At 41.8% G+C, this 19,486-nt stretch overlaps 1 protein-coding gene across 1 annotated transcript; it reads left to right on the plus strand.

Moving 5' to 3' along the window:
• The first annotated feature begins 272 nt into the window (after positions 1-272).
• LOC137527211 (peptidoglycan recognition protein 1-like) lies at positions 273-18,121 on the plus strand. Its single transcript, XM_068247715.1, has 4 exons — positions 273-279; positions 6,787-7,012; positions 10,758-10,876; positions 17,958-18,121. The coding sequence occupies exons 1-4, from the start codon at positions 273-275 to the stop codon at positions 18,119-18,121; spliced, it is 516 nt and encodes a 171-aa protein (XP_068103816.1).
• Positions 18,122-19,486: the final 1,365 nt, after the last annotated feature.

The following is a 19,486-nucleotide window of genomic DNA, read 5'->3' on the forward strand; positions in this document are numbered from 1 at the left end:
CAGTTCTGACAATATTTTGTCAGATCTGAAATATATCAGTTGCTGTCAGTAAAATATCAGTTGCTGTCAGTTATAGCTGAGAGGAAAACTGATGTACCAGGTAATGTCCATGTTTCCCTATGGCTCAAGTGGGCGATGTTAGTTTAACTGTGTGCTGACCAGAAAGCCGTTATAGGTAATGGCCATTTTCAAAATGGAGGACGGAAAATTCCCTTGATCACAGTGACCAAACAGGACGCGGGACAGGAGAAAGACACTGAGGAGTAGACTACATGGAAGGTAAGTATGACTTGTGTATGCTTATTTTGACTTTTAATTTTCAGTTCAGGTTTTCTTTCAGTTATACTTGTCACTTAAAGTTGGGAATTTCATATTTTATTGATCTTTTGGTTCTGCAATATCTTTTTTTTTTTTTAAGAGTGATCACACCAGAAGGGTTTTTGAGTAACTTATATTCATTCATAAATATCTCAGAATCAGAATAATTTATTTTGCCAAGTACAAATGAAGGGGGGTTTTGGCTCATACAGGTTCTGGAAAAATGGGGTGGATAATGTTCGAAAACCAAGAGCTTTCTACCCATATTATTATGTGTTTTATTACACAAAGTAATCTTTTGTTCAGTATATCAAGATCCTCCATTTCCATTCATGGAAATGCTTTCAGCCTAGAATTCCTTTGTTGCCCTCATTTCCCATGCACAGTTCCAGAGCTCCAAGATGTCAGAGAGGTACCCATACCCTCTGTAACTGGGCCTAATTGTCCTGAGGAGGCGAGGTGACACACAAAACAGCTGTCGACACAGGTGGCCTTTTTTTTAACCTGCTGTCATTTTGTACCATGTTAAATAAAAGTGTTTTCCCGAATCAAATGCCAGATTCCGTTCTACTTTTCGGACCTCTGTAACTTTATGTCTTGTCTCTTCCTTGTTAGATTTAATTCTAATTGTACATAGTACACGCCTTCAAGACCCACCTTGATAAAATTATCTACTGTTCTCCTTTGTCCCTCCTAGTCTGGCATTACTAAGTAACCTTAGTTCCATCCCCCAGTTCCATACCTTCTTCCTATTGTATCTCACAACAAGCAAACAATATATTATTATATGCTAATGAGCAAGCCAAGGAAGTAGAATTTGGGTTTAGCAAATAAGGACTGGCTGAGTTAACCAACATCTGTATTAATTAAAGTGAATTGCAATACCAAGTTAAGATCAAGAGAAGATAATTGGCATGTTGGGAACATTTTTTGCTCATCACTACATTCCTAGTCGTTCTATATTTCCTTGCCTCCAAGATGTTATGCCTGATTGGGCAAAATCCTCTTTTCCTCCTTTGGCTTGTAGCTATCATGCAACTTTGTAATTTGCACACCCAATTATTTATTGAACATTTCTTTATAATACATTGGCACTTAATAAAGATAATAATAATACTTGTAGGCTACGTTTACAGTGGGACGTTATTGTCCTACGTTAATTAAGTCTTATAACGCAAGATACCGCGCTGCAATGATAAGTTTATGAGATGTTCACAGTGTGACATTAGCATTGCTTTTATAAATGTTGTGTTACGGTAATGCACTGCTGCAGTGCAGGCATTAACAGACACAGAGAAGCATACTTTTCATTGCCTTTATGCTCCACTTTATCTGCTGTATGCAATGGTAATGCAACATTATTTTTTTTGCATTGCAATGCTGCGTTGTGACTTTAACATTGGATCACAATGCAACGTCCCACTGCGAACCTAGCCTTATATAACTTAACAACTAACCCTACATTACCCTTAAAGTGGTATGAAACTCACAATTTCATTTTTGCTCTAAAACATTAATGATCACACAAGTGAACAAAAAAACACAAATTATCAGATTGTCTAGTAATTTTGTTATTGCTGAGCAAATAAAAGAAGAGAAAGTCCTCTGCTTTCCCCTGGATACAGGGGGAGCTTTTGTACATTGTTCACTCAACAAATAACAGCTTAACACAATCTCATAATTTTGGATTGGCAATGACAATCTTACCAACTAACATCTGAGATACCATAAGTGAAAATATGAATTATTATCCCTTAGAGTAACTTGGAAAGCAATATCTTTTTTCCCTGTTAGTTATGCTGTTTTTATTGCTTAGACAATACATGTCAAACTCTGACCCTGGGGCTAAATCTGGCCCACAGAGCCTTTAAATGTGGCCCGCAAGGGTTTCCCAACTTTGCATTATGTTTAGACCACTCTAGACCACCAGGGAAGCCTTATTGGTGGTGATGCTCTAGATCACCAGCTAATCCATATCTAGGACGGAGGGGAAAGCACTAGACACCAGGGAACTGTATAGGGGAGGGAGGGGGCACTAGACACTAAGGAACTGTATAGGGCACGTAATGAGGATCACTAAACACAGGAAACAGTATAGGGGAGGGAGGAGGCATTAGATACCAGGGAACGTTAAAAGGCAGGGAGAAGGCCACTAAACATTAAGGTTGGGTGTGTTTAATTTCGGCCCACTTTGTTTTTGAGTTTGACACCCGTGTCTTAGACGTTAGATTAAATTTGAGTTTCATACCACTTTAATGTGATATCAACATTGTCTGAAGCCGTCATGCAAAAGCTAAGCTACCCTAGTAGTAACTTGCCTTGATCTTCCTCACTTAGGACCTTAGGACAGGAAGTCCTGATGTATGAGTCCCCTATTGAACTGTTTTGTGGGGATGAGGAATTCCTCTGGGCAAGTGAGCATTAAAACTAAAAGTTGTTTTTAAAAAAAATATATATTTGCAGGCTCCGTTGGATGAGATTTCTGTGCTGAGTTTTTGTTCTTCTGGATATCAAAAAGTTTACTTCCCATTTACTGGTATTCATCTTGGTTAGTGGGACTGACTATGCCTGAATATTCTTTTCCTCTTGCAGAGTCACCCGAGTTCTAGTGTGTCCTGGTGTCACCATGATTCCCCTTGTCGTCCTTCTGTCCGTGCTCTGCACTACTCTGCATGCAGCTGGTAAATATGCAATCATTTATTATAACTTATTTATTATTCCGTTTATTCATTATTATAGTATGAACTATCACACGGTATACATCCTGGGTGCTCTCAAATTTGAAGCTTCACAGACATTAAAGTTCTACTGGCTAAAATGTCTCCTTTTGATCACTTCAGCTAACAGTCATATCTCTTTTCACACACCTAACATAATTTGGGTAAATGTTGTATTCCTTCATCAAATTAGTTTTTTTTTTCCATCTTCAACAAGAAGCATTTATTTCTCCCTTCTCCTCCCACTCATCTGGGCAGGATATGTCAGTGAGCTAATATGTTATATATGTTCTTTGAGAAGCCAAATTGAAGTCTGGCTCTAAAAAACAATTATGGATCATCATTTTGAGTAACAAAGTCTCAATCTCAACATACTTTTATTCTATTTCTTGATAGCTTAGATCACTTTCACTGCATATGCCAGTAATCCACACGCCCCTGCAAGATATTTCAATCAAATATAGACAGTTTACTGACAAAACCATGATCAGATATAGCATTCATTATTTTTCAAGTGGGTGGAGAGTAAAGCTTCCAGCTAAATAACTTTAGACAGCATCACACTACTTTCTGGTTGCTCCTTTATTAAGTTCTGGTCATGTTCCAGTGGTGCAAGTTGAAAAATTGATCACTACTTCCTTATCGATTATAAATCAGAGGTGATCATGCACTTGTCAGACTGGATCACTGCAGACCTGTGAAAGAATTGACAAGAGTGGTTTTCCTAGGTAACCACCTTTCGGCACCAGCAGCCAAAATAATTTCACTTAGCAGCTTGAAATTCTAGCAGCCATGGCAGATATCAATGTAAACCATGGACATTCAAGCAGTTAGGGAAATTGATTTGGCTTCAATCAGGAATCCAGGTGCATGTTTCATCAGCAATCTTCATTACGTCAGAAAAGCAAGAATATGAACTTCAGTGCAAGTCTTGGCGTTGCATAGCATTCGTAAGTCAGCACTGCAACAACAACAACACAGAACATTTATATTGCGCTTTTCTCCTGGCGGACTCAAAGCGCCAAGCACTAGGCAACTGACCTAGGTTCAGCTTTAATTAAAGGTTAAGGTTCAGCTTTAATTAAACTACTTGAAGCAGAGAACAGGAACAGCAGAAGTAGGTCTGTTAAAATGGAAAGAAAGAGAGCAAGAAGGTGAAGTCCCCAGTAAACTATGAGTTTCTGTTATATACCAATTTACCAAAGGTTACTCCTTACGTCACACTATGGGTGTGCTGTGAATGTGGTGCCTGTCAATTACATCAGGAGCTTGCTATTGGCTCTCATGAGCATGTGACTGACAGGACCCACTACACAGCTGTGAATGTTCCCAGCCGTATATGGCGCTTCCTTCCATGTTACCATGAACTGATTTTTATGTTCTCTGTTGTACATTTACATTTTTGTAGCCCCATTCCAGACAGTATGTCTGCCCGAAAGTGAGATAAGGGCACTTTTGACCTTTCCTACAAAGCACAATGTACCACTAAAATGATCCTCAGAATTATACTTCTCTGGCCCATATGCAATTCACTTTTTCTCCTGAGTTTTCTCCTGGGTGAAATTTTCAAACTTGTCAATAATATGCCTTTTAAACCACGAGCAAGCAAGAAATATTCAAAATAATTTTGATAGCAATTTTTCACCTGCTTTTCGGTAAAGTGCTAAAAAATTATTGTAAGTTGAAGATGAAAATTGTTCTCCTAGGAGAAAACTCAGGAGAGAAAGTGAATTGCATATGGGCCTCGGGTCTTTCGGCAATTAACTTTTTCACCGAAGTTATCTCCTAGGAGATAATTTTTATCTTCTCTTTAAAGTAAATTTTTAGCATTTTACAATTGAAAAAGTACCCAAAAGTTGGTGAAAAAGTACTATCAAAATTATTTTGAGTATTTTCTTGCTTGTTGGTGGCTTAAAAGGCATTTTATGACAAGTTGTTAAGATGTCACCTAGGAGAAAACTCAGGAGAAAAAGTGAATTGCATGTTGGCCTCTGTGTCTTAATGCAGAACTCTGTATAAAGTATTCTTTATGAAACCATGGTTATCTAAAGTAAATGAGGAATTCCATATTGCAAGAATCTGATCGCTTCTTACAACCTGTACATAATATCGACATCAATGTCTGTAAAGCTAAGGTATCATTTCAAGAACCAGCCTTGAGAAAGCGGGATTGGCAAAACTGGTTGGCATGTATTACCCAATAACACTCCCATGGGCACTGGCTGTCTGGAACAACAAATAAAAGTCCATCTGGAGTGCTGCTGAAATCATTCCAAATCATTCCATACCCTACACAATATGACACAGTGAGCAATATTATCTGTCAGCAATGTGATTGCCTGGCATTGATGGCTGCAACCTGATTTTTGAACAAATTGTAGCTAGTGTTTTTTCTGCTGTTGGACTGTACAAACGATATTATTACACCATGGATTTATGTGGAGTTTATTTACTATTCACTGCGGGCATGTCCCTTACAGTACATGGTGCTTCAATTTGAACATATGGATGTGTGCATATTCTGGACAAGTTACCTGAATGACAAGAATTCTTTTTAACAAGGGGAACTTTTCTTTCTGGAAGGAAGTTTTTGCCAGGACAATACAAAATTTTCTTGACATTTCTCAAGCTTGAACAATCTTGTTATCTAAATGTTTTCCTTGCTGGCAGATGTTAGCTTACATATAAATATATACATCCACAATACATGTGGTACCCCTTGATCAATTATTGTGTGCGTACACTTTTAGCACTTCTGTGAAATGTTAAGTTTTAGATGAATGGAGTCTGATGATGGATTTTTTTATTGATTACTTTAAGAGTATCCTTGTTGATTTGAATGATCATGTACTGTATATCAATGCACAGCGATTATGAATGCCTTGTATTCAGTATATAAAACAAAACCAAAAGCAAGCAATGTTCTGGATGCTTATTGTAGTACCCTCAAAATATAACTCAGATTACTTTATTACAACTTGTTCCTGGCAGCCATCTTTACATCTCCCATGCAGTTCTCTACTTGCCTCTGACCTCTAGTGGTAAAAACAGAGCTGCAAGGGAGACAGGAAGATAGCTGCCTGGAGACGAGAGGACAGTGCAGCCTGGACTTCTAGTGTGTACAGAGCTGGAAGGGAGAACGGAAGATAGCTGCCCAGAGTCAAGGAGAGATACAGTGCATGCTTCCAATGTGTGCACTGTATATGGTATCCCACACATCTGACTCACATATAAGCCGACCCTCTCCACCCACACACAAACAAACACTTTTGGACACTTTTTTGATCACAAACATTCAGGTTATATATGAGTATAGACGGTATACTTTACACATCACAGTACATTTCAGTGACAGTAAGGTAAACTTGGCCAGACGTGCATTTTGCAACTCCTGGGGGCCAATCATCAGAGGCTATTAAATAGCTATCATTATGCTGCGTCAATGGATGCAGTAATTATATAAATTGTGACAAGAAGAATGGGAGCTAATGAGAAGTGGGTAGCTTTTGACAACCATTTCCTGTATGTGTCGGGGATCCTCATTAGGAGAACAATGGATGGTGCCTACACTAAGCCACTTCACCTTCCATGTGTTGTTTGTGTGCTTTAATACAAATGTAAATGCCAACTGTAATCTGTCTACTTGATATAGGCGAGACATAAAACATTCTTTTTACAGTTTCTTAATATAGACAATGTAGATACTTTTTGTGCAAGTAAGTTACTAATCTTACCTCTTCTTCACCACTAGACCCAGACTGCCCTACTCTAACTATTATAGATCGGGAAACATGGGGAGCCGTGGACAGCAAATGTACAACTCCAAAGTCCTTGGATGACCTGACCCCAGTACCATTCATAGTCATCTTCAACACAGGTGGAGAAACTTGTGATACTGAACCAACGTGTAAGACAGTAGTCAAGACCCTACAGACCTCTCACATGGATGACAAAAACTGGAATGACATCGGATGCAAGTGAGAAATGAAACAGGCTTATGTGTCAGATCAATTAAAACTGAACTCCAAGAAAACAACATTTTTAACACCAAATGTATATTTCCCACGTTCCTAAAACAAACAAACAAAACAACACACAAACAGTATATAATAAAACAATAATAATAATAATAGTAACAATAATAATAATGATATATACATATACATTTTGGTATTGTTATTCTTATTGATTATTATGAATTCAGGTTTCACTCATGTTTCTTGGCATAGGATAGAGTAAGAAACCTATGTGCATAATACAGGTATTAGTACATAACACAGAGTTGGCTGATAATGCTTACAGTGCCAAATATATTGCAATTGGCAAAATGTACAGCAATTTACAAAAATGAAAGAGCACAGACCTTGTAAGTTCACAGGATACTTAAGGAAAAAGTAAGCAGCAAGAGATGGGGCAACATGTAAGGTGTGTATGCAGGGGCAATTCATTTTCTGATTATGTTCAGCAAGAAACAGCTTGACCCGAGACTGAAGGGGAAGATCGTATGCTTGTCTGAAACAAGAGATGTATTTTGAAAGGGAATTCCAGAGTTAAGCTGAGTCTTGTGAAAAGCCTTGTTTATGACAATATGGTAAGCTGATTCTTGAGGAGGACAACAGAAGGTCATGTGCAGAGTAGAGATTGCAGTTGGTTTGGTATCTGGAAGTAGGCAGAAGATATATGGAGGAGGCTCTGGAGAGCTTTGTGCGTTAGAGCTAGAAGTTTGAAGTTGATCTTCTGGTTAAAGGGAACCGAGCACCACTTTTTTTCCTGGTCTCTAAAATCTATAGGAGCTGCCCTACCTTCTAGCTGCCAATTATTTGTCGGCCAATCGACCCCATCAACCCCCCCCCCCCCTCACTGATGAAAGTGTGTGTTTACTCTCTGCTAATGTGTGCAATAACATAATTACATCATTCCTAATCTGCCTGAAGCTTCTGTGGTCAGGCAGGTAGGGTAATAAAACCCACTGCTAAACTTTTAAATGTAAAAAAGAAGAGGTAAAATGTACATTTTTTTTAAATGAATGAGCCACATTGTTGGCATGCATATTAAGTGTGCTATTAAGGTGCCCTGGGTGCTAAAATGGTGTTTAGTTCACTTTAATTGGCATTCAGGAGGTCCACATAGAGGTCCATAATAACAACAGTAACAAGGATTGCAAACCAAAATATCAACTGAAATTTTCAACATTTTATTTTTATTTTTTTACAAAAATACTCAGTTACTGATTTGTAGATCCATACCCCCCTATAAAATTAGACATTACTGTTATATTGAATTGCATACATACTTTTTATCACAGCCAATATCTAATTAGCCCTGAAATATAATCTGTATAATCTGTATACAGTAATGCTCATTAGTAACTCATGTTACCATTACAACAATTGTGCTACTCGAGTTCTGTGGGTCATCTGTGGGTCATCTGTGGCCGCTTATAACTTCACTCATGGTACTTGCTGCAGAAATAAGTGAAATATTGCCGTGGGCTCTGTGCATGGCAGGCAGTATTACCGCAAGTCACTGCATCTGGCCATCAGTCTGCAAACTTGGTAAATGTCCATTGGAAAAACATGGTAAATCTGGGAATATCTCCTGAACCTAGACAGGCTAGTGATAGAGCTATGTTTAGTCCTGTTCAGATGGGTGCTGAACTGGTGTTCACGGCAATTGTCACTTGAGCAATGTCCATTCAAATGAATGGATAGCCATGGGTGCAGCCGATAACCGTCATTCATGCAAACGCCATGCTTGATTCTGCTGTTCTCCGTCATCTCATTTTGTCCTGGATGCTACATACAGCACAGAGGATCAGCTAACCGTGGTGCTTCTGTGTCCCGCTGTGGGGGTCAAAACATGATGCATTTGCTGAAGAACCGGAACCGTTGCCAAATGCTCCTCTGCAGAGAAGCATTTAGCATCGGCTAAAGGTGACGTGCCTGAGCGCCCGTCTAAAATGTTCCTAAGAGCCCAAGCTTGTGGAATTTCTAAAAACATCTGGACCACAGCTGTGTGCAACTCTTTCTGTAGACATAATGCCTGCAATGACCATTAAAGCAGCTGTTTCCAGCCACAGATTTAAGGTGGCCATACATCAGGCTACTTGGCAGCCGATCGACTATCCGGTTCGATTGCAATAATTGGATTAAAATCGGCACTGCCAAGTGCATGCCTGACCGACAATGTGACCAATTTCAGGCCGAAATTGGTCATCTTAATCAGTCGGACATGCTGTAGGGCCAACTTGCTCGATCAGGTGTGTGGCAGTAACAGCACGTGATATCGGGGCTAGCAATGAACGCAACGAAACCCATGACACTGTCTGCTCTAATGTTTAATTTTATACTCCACTCTAACTGAGGATCCTCCTTAGGGGCGTAACTAGAAATCACTGGGCCCCCCCTGCAAAAATTTGGATGGGCCCCTCCTCCATAGGTGCCAAATAATCGTAATGGAGCAGCTTTTCACTATAAAATAAAATAATTGTAATGGGGCAGCGTTTCACCATAAAATAATCGTAATGCAGCAATGTTTCACCAAAACATAATCGTAATGCGGCAATATTTCACCATAAAATAATCGTAATGTGTGCCGCATTTCACCAAAAATTTATCGTAAAGTGGGCCGCATTTCACAAAAATTAATTGTAAAGTGGGCAGCATTTCACCAGAAAATAATCGTAAAGTGGGCAGCATTTCACCAGAAAAAAATCGTAAAGTGGGCAGCATTTCACCAGAAAATATTAGTACAGTGAGCAGCATTTCACCAGAAAGTGGGCAGCATAAGCATTTCACCCGAAAAGAATCGTAAAGCGGGCAGCATTTCATCAGAAAACAATCGTAAAGTGGGCAGCATTTCATCAGAAAATAATTCTAAAGTGGGCAGCATTTCACCAGAAAAAAATCGTAATGTGGGCAGCATTTCACTAGAAAATAATGCACCTGTAAAAAAAACAATTCACTCACCTGGCAGAAGTCTCCTCTCCTGGCTGGCCTCTGGTGCGCAGCTCCCCCGACAATCCTCCTGCAGCAAATCTCCCATGCTGACAGACAGAGAGCAGGGCTACGGGAAGATGGTGCCCAAAGCCTTGTACTGGAGACACAAATAGTCTCCAGTGCAGGGCTTTGGATGCCATCTTCCCGTAGCCCTGCTCTGCCTCTCGGAAGACTCCCGCAGGCTAAAGTGAGCTGTGGGCAGCGGGAGTCTATTAAATGTCGCGGCCAGTTCAACACCTGGAGGGTCCTACAATCAGTGCTCCCCCTGCACACAGCACTTCTGCCCCTCAAATCAGCCCTGGGCGGGCCCCCCTGCGACTGAAGTGGTTGCATCTCCTCTAGTTATGCCCCTGATCCTCCTTCACTTTAAAGAGCTCTGCCACTAGTTCCAGTAATTTAATGTTAGTGATAGATGACCTTTAAAGTATTTATCCTTATGAAATACTAATTGCAGGTCCCTGGCTATTTTTCATGTATTGCAGGAAACTACAAACTATAATCTTGTACAATGAGTGCACTGATAAAAATTAAAAAGCTCCTAAAAAAAGCTCTGGAAATACAATGTTTATATGGGAGCTCTGCAAAAAAATGCACTTCAACCCGTACACATCTGAAGTATTTTTTTTTCTTCCAAAATCGTGCAAATTGGCAAAAAGATGTGTAGTATACAGAAGACTTGTAGTATATTTTGATTACTGAACACTTCTCAATATTTTCCACACAGTTTCCTGATTGGAGGAGATGGATCTAAGTATGAAGGCCGTGGCTGGACAACTCTTGGGCCACATAAAAAAGCCTATCCTGACGGGTACATTGGAATCTGTTTTATAGGAACCTTTACTGGTAAGTCCTGGTTTATTATATTGTAACTAGCCGACCCGCGGCGTAGCATAAGCCGCATAAGGGGTAGAGGGCAGGAAGGGGGTATTGGGCACAGGGGCGGGGAGGGGGGTCGGACCCCCCCTCAACTGGGTCCCCCATGTGTGCTCCCCCTCCAGCTTAAGCTCAGCAGGAACCCCCCCCTCACCTGGGTCCCCCATGTGTGCTCCCCCTCCAGCTTAAGCTCAGCAGGAACCCCCCTCTCTCACCTGGGTCCCCCATGTGCGCTCCCCCTCCTGCTTAAGCACAGTAGCAGCCGCCACTATTAGTAAGAGGCAGCGGGCAGGGATGACTCACCTCTTCCGTGTTCCAGCGTGCGTTCCACTGTTGTCACTTCCTGCAATGCCGCACACTGTATTTGTGTAATTTGCCTTTTTAAAACAAAAGGAAATCTGCAATAATTCAGCTATAAGTGAACATTTGTGGTTACCCACAATGCACTGCTACTAAATATAAAATTACCCCTTTTCCCCCTTGGTAAGCCAAGCAAGCATCCAGAGTCGCTGGTGTATAGCAAGCATATAGCTTTAAATTTTACACAGCCATATCAAACTCACATGTGACAGCCTGTTTCAGATTTTTGGTTCTCATCTGTATATGGCAGGGATTGATACAGCTGTATGAGATAGGGCTTGGACCAGTACAACAGAGTAACCAAGCAGCTCAGGGTGACCCAAACCACTCGGAATGTATAGGGGGATAAAAGGGACCAAAAAGACCTTCTACTAAAAAAATCAAAGCTTGGTGTAATTTGGCTTCTTAAAACAGAAGAAAATCTGCAATAAATCAGCTATAAGTAAACATTTGTGGTTACCCACAATGCAAAGCTACTAAATATGCAAATTATTCCTTTTCACCCTTGGTAAGTCAAGCAAGCCTATGGGCCTGATTCACAAAGCTGTGTAAACTGTTTAGCGCAGGACGCTGACTTTTGCGCGCGCAAAGTGCCACGATTTGCCACAAATCGCAGCACGTTGCGCGCGCAAAAGTCCACGAACGGCACACCCATACTAAACAGTTTGCACCGCTTTGTGAATCAGGCCCTATAGCTTTAAATTTTACACTGTCATACCAAACCCACATGTGACAGCATATTTCAGACTTTTGATCCTCATCAGTACATAGCAGGGATTGATATGGCTGTATGAGATAGGGCTTGGACCAGTACAACAGAGTAACCAAGCAGCTCAGGGTGACCCAAACTACTAAGAATGTATAGGAGGATAAAAGAGACCAAAAAGCCCTCCTACTAAAAAAAACAAAGCTTGGTGTAATTTTCCTTCTTAAAACAGAAGCAAATCTGCAATAATTCAGCTATAAGTGAACATTTGTGGTTACCCACAATGCACTGCTACTGAATATGCAAATTATCCCTCTTTGCCCTTGGTTTGATATGACACTACTTCTTCTTCTTGCTTGGACCAGCCCCTTCTTCTTGCTTGGACCGGCCCTGGGGGCAGGGCGCTACTTCTTCTTCTTGCTTGAAGGTTGAGGCACTTAGGGCCATATTCTATTCCTGAACTCGCCAGCGCTAAGCACTGGCATGTTCTTAACTTAGGCGATGGGGGCATCGCCTAATCTAATTAAACTTTAGACCCCCCCAGGCGGAAAAGAACTCGCTTGGGCGATATAATCGCCCAGCGAGTTCTTAACACGGAATCCAATTACCCATATCATGTCTCCGGGAAGCGATGCTTCCCGGCAGACATGAGCGTTAGCTTAGACCTGCAAAAAGCAGGTCTAAACTAGCTAATGCACGTCGTCGCCGCAGCATCTGGGGGTCTCCTTTAATAAGGAGACCCCCAGAACTCCCCGTCGAGTCGCCGCACAGTTTAGAATCCAGCGCGCAGCTCTGCCGGGCTCCTCTGTCATACACACCGCCGCCGATCACCCGCCGCCTCTCGCCGCAAAATCTTTGAATCTGCAGCCTGGGCTCCCCATTGGTCCGCTATCTGAACCAATAAAATGGCTCAGACAGCGGACCAATGGGGAGCCCAGGCTGCAGATTCAAAGATGCTTTGCCCGGGCTCCTTCTATGCGGACAGTAACTACAGTGTAGATACACTGTAATTACATGACGGATTTTGCGGCGAGAGGCGGCGGGTGATCGGCGGCGGTACGTATGACAGAGGAGCCCGGCAGAGCTGCGCGCTGGCTTCTAAACTGTGCGGTGACCCGACGGGGAGTTCTGGGGGTCTCCTTATTAAAGGAGACCCCCAGATACTGCGGCGGAAGATGGCGGAGGATGTTAGCCGGTCGAGTGCGCATGTGTGGGGAGTGAGGCCGTGCTGCTGATGGACAGCACCACAGCGTAAACCTCACTCCCCATCGCTCGGTAAAAGGGAGCATCGCTCAGGCTTTCGCCTGAGTAATGCACCCTAACGATCGGCCATCGCGCGAAGGATATGGGCAATAGGATTTGCCGGTAATCCTCGCGCGATGGCAAGGTGATAAGTAGCTCGCATCTGCAAGCTACTTATCACCTTGAATAGGATATGGCCCTTAGTCTATTATATATATAGATAGGCCTAAAGGTGACCACACACCATACAATAAAATGGTCCAATTCTACAGCAATTCAATAAAACCATTTGGTCGTTCGAAGAAATCGAAAGTGGTTTTCTTTTTGTTTGAGAAATCTAAACGAATTTCTGGTTTCAATCCAATAGAAGAAGATAGGAAATGTTTGATTTTTCTGAATAATTTTTATGAAAATTGAATGGTGTAGTGTCGATTTTTAATTATGTGATGTACAGACACCAGCAATCTTTTTCTGAGTTTTCAATCAATTTTTCATAACTGGGGAGAACTTTAATATGTGTGTGGTACATTGGTCAGATGTTTAAAATATCAAAAAAATGTATTGCAATTCTTAAATGGAAAAAAATATTAAAACAATTGTATGGTGTGTGGCCACTATTTACAAACTCCTTTTTACTAAGAGAAGAGAAGTAACTTCCCAGTTCCCACTATCTTTAAGTTTTTATGACAGTCAAAGCATGCTTTTTGCATGATTATGTGATTAGTGAAATGGTTGCTCAGTCCGAAGACCTCTGTGGAAAACTACAAATCTGATAAAAAACTTAATTTGTCTGTCCTGAGTCTGACTTTTCATTCTAAGATGTGAAAAACCCTCTCCTAATTAATGGACCATTACTGTTAATTTTTTAACATCTTGCATCATTAATGATATGTATTTATAAAGTATGTCTTCCACAGCACTGTACAGATTATCCAGTTCAGCCTATCTGGACGAGCTTCCTCGTCCAGATAGGCACTGCTGCTCCCGCCGCATGGTGTGCGCTCCCGCCGCCCGCCGCTAGCCTATAAATATATATGATTCCCATTCACCGATCTAACTTCCCCGCAGAAAAACTGACGCTTTCTATCCAGAGAGCGTGGTATTTCTGCCCCCAGGAAACTTCTCCTCTGTTTTTTAGTTCCTGGATGCGAGATCGTTCGCATGCAGGACTTTTTTCACTATCAAATAGTAAACTGCACCCACATACATTTTTAATTAAGCAATTATATTATTTTACATTTAAAATTAGCAGTTTCCCTCCCACACCAAAAATTACCCACATACATTTTTTATTAAAAAAAAAATTGAAAAAAAAATACAATAAAACAAAAAAACAAAAACAACATAAATAGTTACCCAAGGGTCTGAACTTTTTAAATATGCATGTCAAGAGAGTATGTTATTATAGTATTTAAAATTATAAGCTTATAAATAGTGATGGATGCAAATTGAAAAAATGCATCTTTATTTCTAAATTAAATATCGGCACCATAAATTGTGATAGAGACATTGTTTAAACGGTGTAATAACCGGGACAGATGGGCAAATAAAATACATGAGTTTTACTTATGGTAGCGTGTATTAATTTCAAACTATAATGGCCAAAACTGAAAAATAATGAATTTTTTTCATTTCTTTTTTAATCTTCCTGTTAAAATGGATTTAGAAAAAAATAATTCTTAGCAAAATGTACTACCCAAAGAAAGCCTAATTAGTGGCGGAAAAAACAAGATATAGACCAATTCATTGTGATAAGTAGTAATAAAGTTATAGGCGAATGAGTGGGAGGTGAACGTTGCTCGGATGCATGAGATTTTCGGCACTGCAGTGCTGAACCGGTTATAGCCACAGACTCAGAGTCTGTGCTGCTATCCCTTAAAGAGAACCCGAGGTGGGATTTACTCATGCTAGTGGGGCACAGAGGCTGGTTGTGCACACTAACACCAGCCTCTGTTGCCCCATGGTGTGCCTCCAAGACCCCCCTGCGCGCCGCTATACCCCCCGCAGTGTTGGCGACACGCAGCATGTTGCCAGCACAATGTTTACCTCTCACCTGTCTGTTAGCGCCGCTCCCCCGCCTCCTCCGTATCGGCGCTACCCGCCTGCATCCCTTCCCTCCTGCTGATTGGAGAAAAGGGACGCGGGGGGTATAGCGCTGTGTGTTGCTAGCACTGCAGGGGGTATAGCGGCGCGCAGGGGGGTCTTGGAGGCACACCATGGGGCAACAGAGGCTGGTGTTAGTGTGCACAACCAGCCTCTGTGCCCCACTAGCATGAGTAAATCCCACCTCGGGTTCTCTTTAAGACACTGATAAATTGGCCTGAGGAAGCAGGCGAGTCCCACAAATAAAAATGTTGTTGTCCAGTAAATATATGTTCAAACCTATGTATTGAGGTAGGACATTTTGATTTGTTCCATATACATTCTGTCCTTTAAATTTGGGGCACCTCCTCCCACTTTATAGAATGCTCAAAAGACTCTCACAAAAGACCAGAGAAAAAGTATACAAACTCCATGCAGATAGTAGTGTCCTGAGCAAGATTTGAATTGGGGATTGGGAACTGGGACTCGAGCACTACAAGGCAAGAGTGCTATCCAGTATGCCCTATAATATTAAGGCCTTAGGAAGTAAACAAATCATCTGATCAGCTGCTTTGTTACCAGCTAAGCCATGACCAATAACATTTGATGGCCCACCTTAACCATTTCCAGACCACGCTAGTTGAAATCTACGTCCTGTTTGTGGCTGCTTATTTCTGACAGGATGTAGATTTCAACATCGTTGCCACGCTTTCTTGCTGCTCCCGCCGATCGCACCACTCTGCCCACTCGCAGCTCACTTGCCCTGCCATCAATATTACGGTAGAGCTCTGTGAGCCTGTCAAGAGCCGATTTCATTGGCTCCTGACCGGCTCACAGAGCTCTGCCGTCATAGTGACGGCAGACGCCTGCTGCAATGGGTGAGTGTGTGACCGATGAGTGCTGTGGGTCTGTGTGGCGATCCACCGATACATTTATTTTTGTGGAGCCTTAAGGGGGCAGAGACCACTGGTATGCAAGGGGTTAAGAAGCATTTTTAGCGTAGGGAAAAAAATCAAGACATTGCAAAGTGAGAAGTTAAAAAATAGGAGATATATCAAGAAATTATTGATACATTCCATGTAATCTGTACATGTTTTGTGAGCCTGCTGGTCATCATCTTTATTGATGGCAAACATGAAAAAGACAGCACTAACTGCCCTTATCTATAAACCCATAAGATCATTCAAACTGAGAGAAAAAGACTTAATTTACTGATTCAAGGTATTAAAAAATTCAACTTGCTATAAAATCAAAATTAGTTACAATTGTATTTTTGAACAAATGTGCCATGTCGATTGATCACTTCTTTAAAGTGTACCAGAGATGATTAAATAAGCAGCTGTTATACTTACCGGAGGTTTCCTCCAGCCTCATGCTGGCCGTGGGTTCCATCACCATCTTGCTGGGCCTCTCTGTTCCTCGCTGTGTCTCCAGTATATAGCTCAGCTGTGGGCAACTGTGGCCCAGGCCATTCTACGCTTGCACAGTACTAGCTGCGCAGGCACAGAACACTCCCTGTGGCTGGGCCACGCATGCATGGTGAACCCTGGCCGCGAGTGGGATATATACCAGAGGACAGGGCGGAGAAACGGAGGGACCCAGGAGAACAACAATCGACCACGTTAATCTGATCAGATTGGTTAGGAGATTTTTGTCCATTAGTGGTCCCAAAAGATCATTTCTGATCGTTCATATGAATAACCACTGTGCATGGTGGCTTAGGGCTCATTTACATCATTTAACGGAGATGGCCGTGCGATCGGAACGCAACGCGTATGATCCCATGCCATCAGTACTACTATGCGCTACAGATCCCATTCACTACAGGGAATAGGATCTGCACTGCGATTCCCGAAAAATGCATTCAGCATGTGTGATAGCGCATCGCACTGCTGCGCAGCGCAGATGATGGGAACGGTAGAAGTGCTGTCTATGCCCTTCTACCGTTCTTGCGTGTCACGCGCGTATAGCGCTGCTGAAATGCACACAGCAGCACATATAGTCTGAACGAGGCCTTAGTGTTTAGCGATCTCGCCTTGCAGTGCTGGATCCCCGGTTTGAATCCCAGCCAGGTCAACATCTGCATGGAGTTTTTTATGTTTTCCCCGTGTCTGCGTGGGTTTCCTCCAAGCACTCCGGTTTTCTCCCACATCACAAAACATACAGATAAGTTAGTTGGCTTCCCCTTAAATTGGCCCTAGACTATGATACAGGCACTACACAATACATAGACATATGACTATGGTAGGAACTAGATTATGAGCCCCTCTGAGGGACAGTTATTGACAAGACAATATATACTCTGTACAGCGCTGCGCTATGTAAATAAATACATAAACGATCATATGGCATTGTATCATTACACCTTGATTTGGCCCACCAGCCTCTCTGTTTTCATACAATACAATCTGTATAATGTGATTGAAAATAAAAGTGTTCTCTAAAAATTGCACTATTAATGGGCATCTATAATCTGAACTGAAGAAAGCAAAAAGCCAGCACTATACTTTACAATATCCCAACCAAATAAAATCTGCTAAGTTGCTAATGTGAGAGCATGGATCATGGTGCTGTCTGCAGAAGACATTTAAAATGTAAATCTTTAGTTTGTTGTTTTTACAAAATAATCAGTTATCACCATCTCACTCTCTATTCCTGCAGAGGATGATCCCACGCTTGCAGCTGTGACAGCAGCCAAAGACCTTATCGCTTGTGGCACAGCCAAAGGACTTATTGACTCTACTTCTGTCCTGAAGGCACACAAGACCTTAGGACCTGACTGCCCTGGGGTGAAGCTCTATGAGGCCGTTCAAAACTGGGAATAATTTGAAGAATGAGATTCATCTCCTCTTTGCTCGTCATTTTAACTTTTAAATCAATCCTGATAATTTGCTGAAATAAATTAAATAAAGTAGAAAAAGAGCAGCCAGAGAACTGCCCATGGCATCTCTGTGTACCTCTTGCTTTCTTAAAGGGAACCTAAAGCGAGGCTTCCATATCTATTGCCTTTTAAACAATACCAGTTACCTGGCAGTCCTGCTGATCTATTTGGCTGCAATAGTGTCTGTTTCCCACACCTGAAACAAGTATGCACATGCAGCTAATCCAGTCTGACTTCAGAGCACCTGATTTGCATGCAAAACCTATATATCCCTCTCACTTTAGGTTTCCTTTAACGTACACCTGCACTGAAAAGGATATGGAGGCTGCCATATTTATTTTCTTTTAAGCAATACCAGTTGCCTGGCTGTCCTGCTGATCTATCTGGCTGCAGTAGTGTCGGAATCACAGACCTGAAACAAGCATGCAGCTAATACAGTCACACTTCAGACAAACATCTGATCTGCTGCATGCTTGTTCAGGGTCTATGGCTAAGAAAATTAGAGATGGAGGATCAGCAGAACAGCCAGGCAATCTGCATTGTTTAAAAGGAAATAAATATGGTCGTCTCCTTATCCCTCTCACTTCAGGTTTCCATTAAAGTGTACTTGAACTGACATGTGACATGATTAAATAAACAAGGGCACATATATTATTAAGCCCATTTAGAACTTGCCTGTGTTCATTTTTTTTTTATAGCTAAAGGCTAATGCACTAGTACTTTATTTGTGCAACTGAGGCAGTTGAACTGCAGTGGCATCTCTACTGAAAAGTACCATATATCACTAGAGATGGCCCGAACAGTTCACCGCAAATGGTTCCAGGCGATCTTTGGGTGGTTCGCATTCGCAGTGAACCAGGAACTTTTTTTCAAAAAAGTTTGGTTCGCCCATAGACTTTAATGCCCGTCGAACTTATCAGTTAATAGCAAAGTCCCCTTACATAGTAAAAACACCAAATTTGCAGGGTATGTAGAGGAGGGCAGTGACTACAAGAGGAAAAAAAAGACCTTATACTTTTTGAGAAAATCGATTTTAAAGTTTCAAAGAAAAAAGAGTCGATTCATTAAAAAAAAGAACTGATTCATTAAAAAGAACCGGATGATTCATGAACCGTTAGTTTAGCTTAGAATGCGTCCTGAGCAGGACGCATAGCTGCCGGCTCCTGCTGTCTCTCCCCACCTCCTCACCTCTCACCCTCAGCTAGCCTGGCACCCGGCGCACGGTGCGGCCATATTTAGGGGGAAAATAAGAACCCAACCCGTTCGGAGGGGTCGGGACCTGACCGGGGCCGGTATTACTGCAGGAGCC

This window comes from Hyperolius riggenbachi, chromosome 8 (genome assembly GCF_040937935.1).
Source record: "Hyperolius riggenbachi isolate aHypRig1 chromosome 8, aHypRig1.pri, whole genome shotgun sequence".
In the NCBI taxonomy this organism is placed as follows: Eukaryota; Metazoa; Chordata; class Amphibia; order Anura; family Hyperoliidae; genus Hyperolius; species Hyperolius riggenbachi.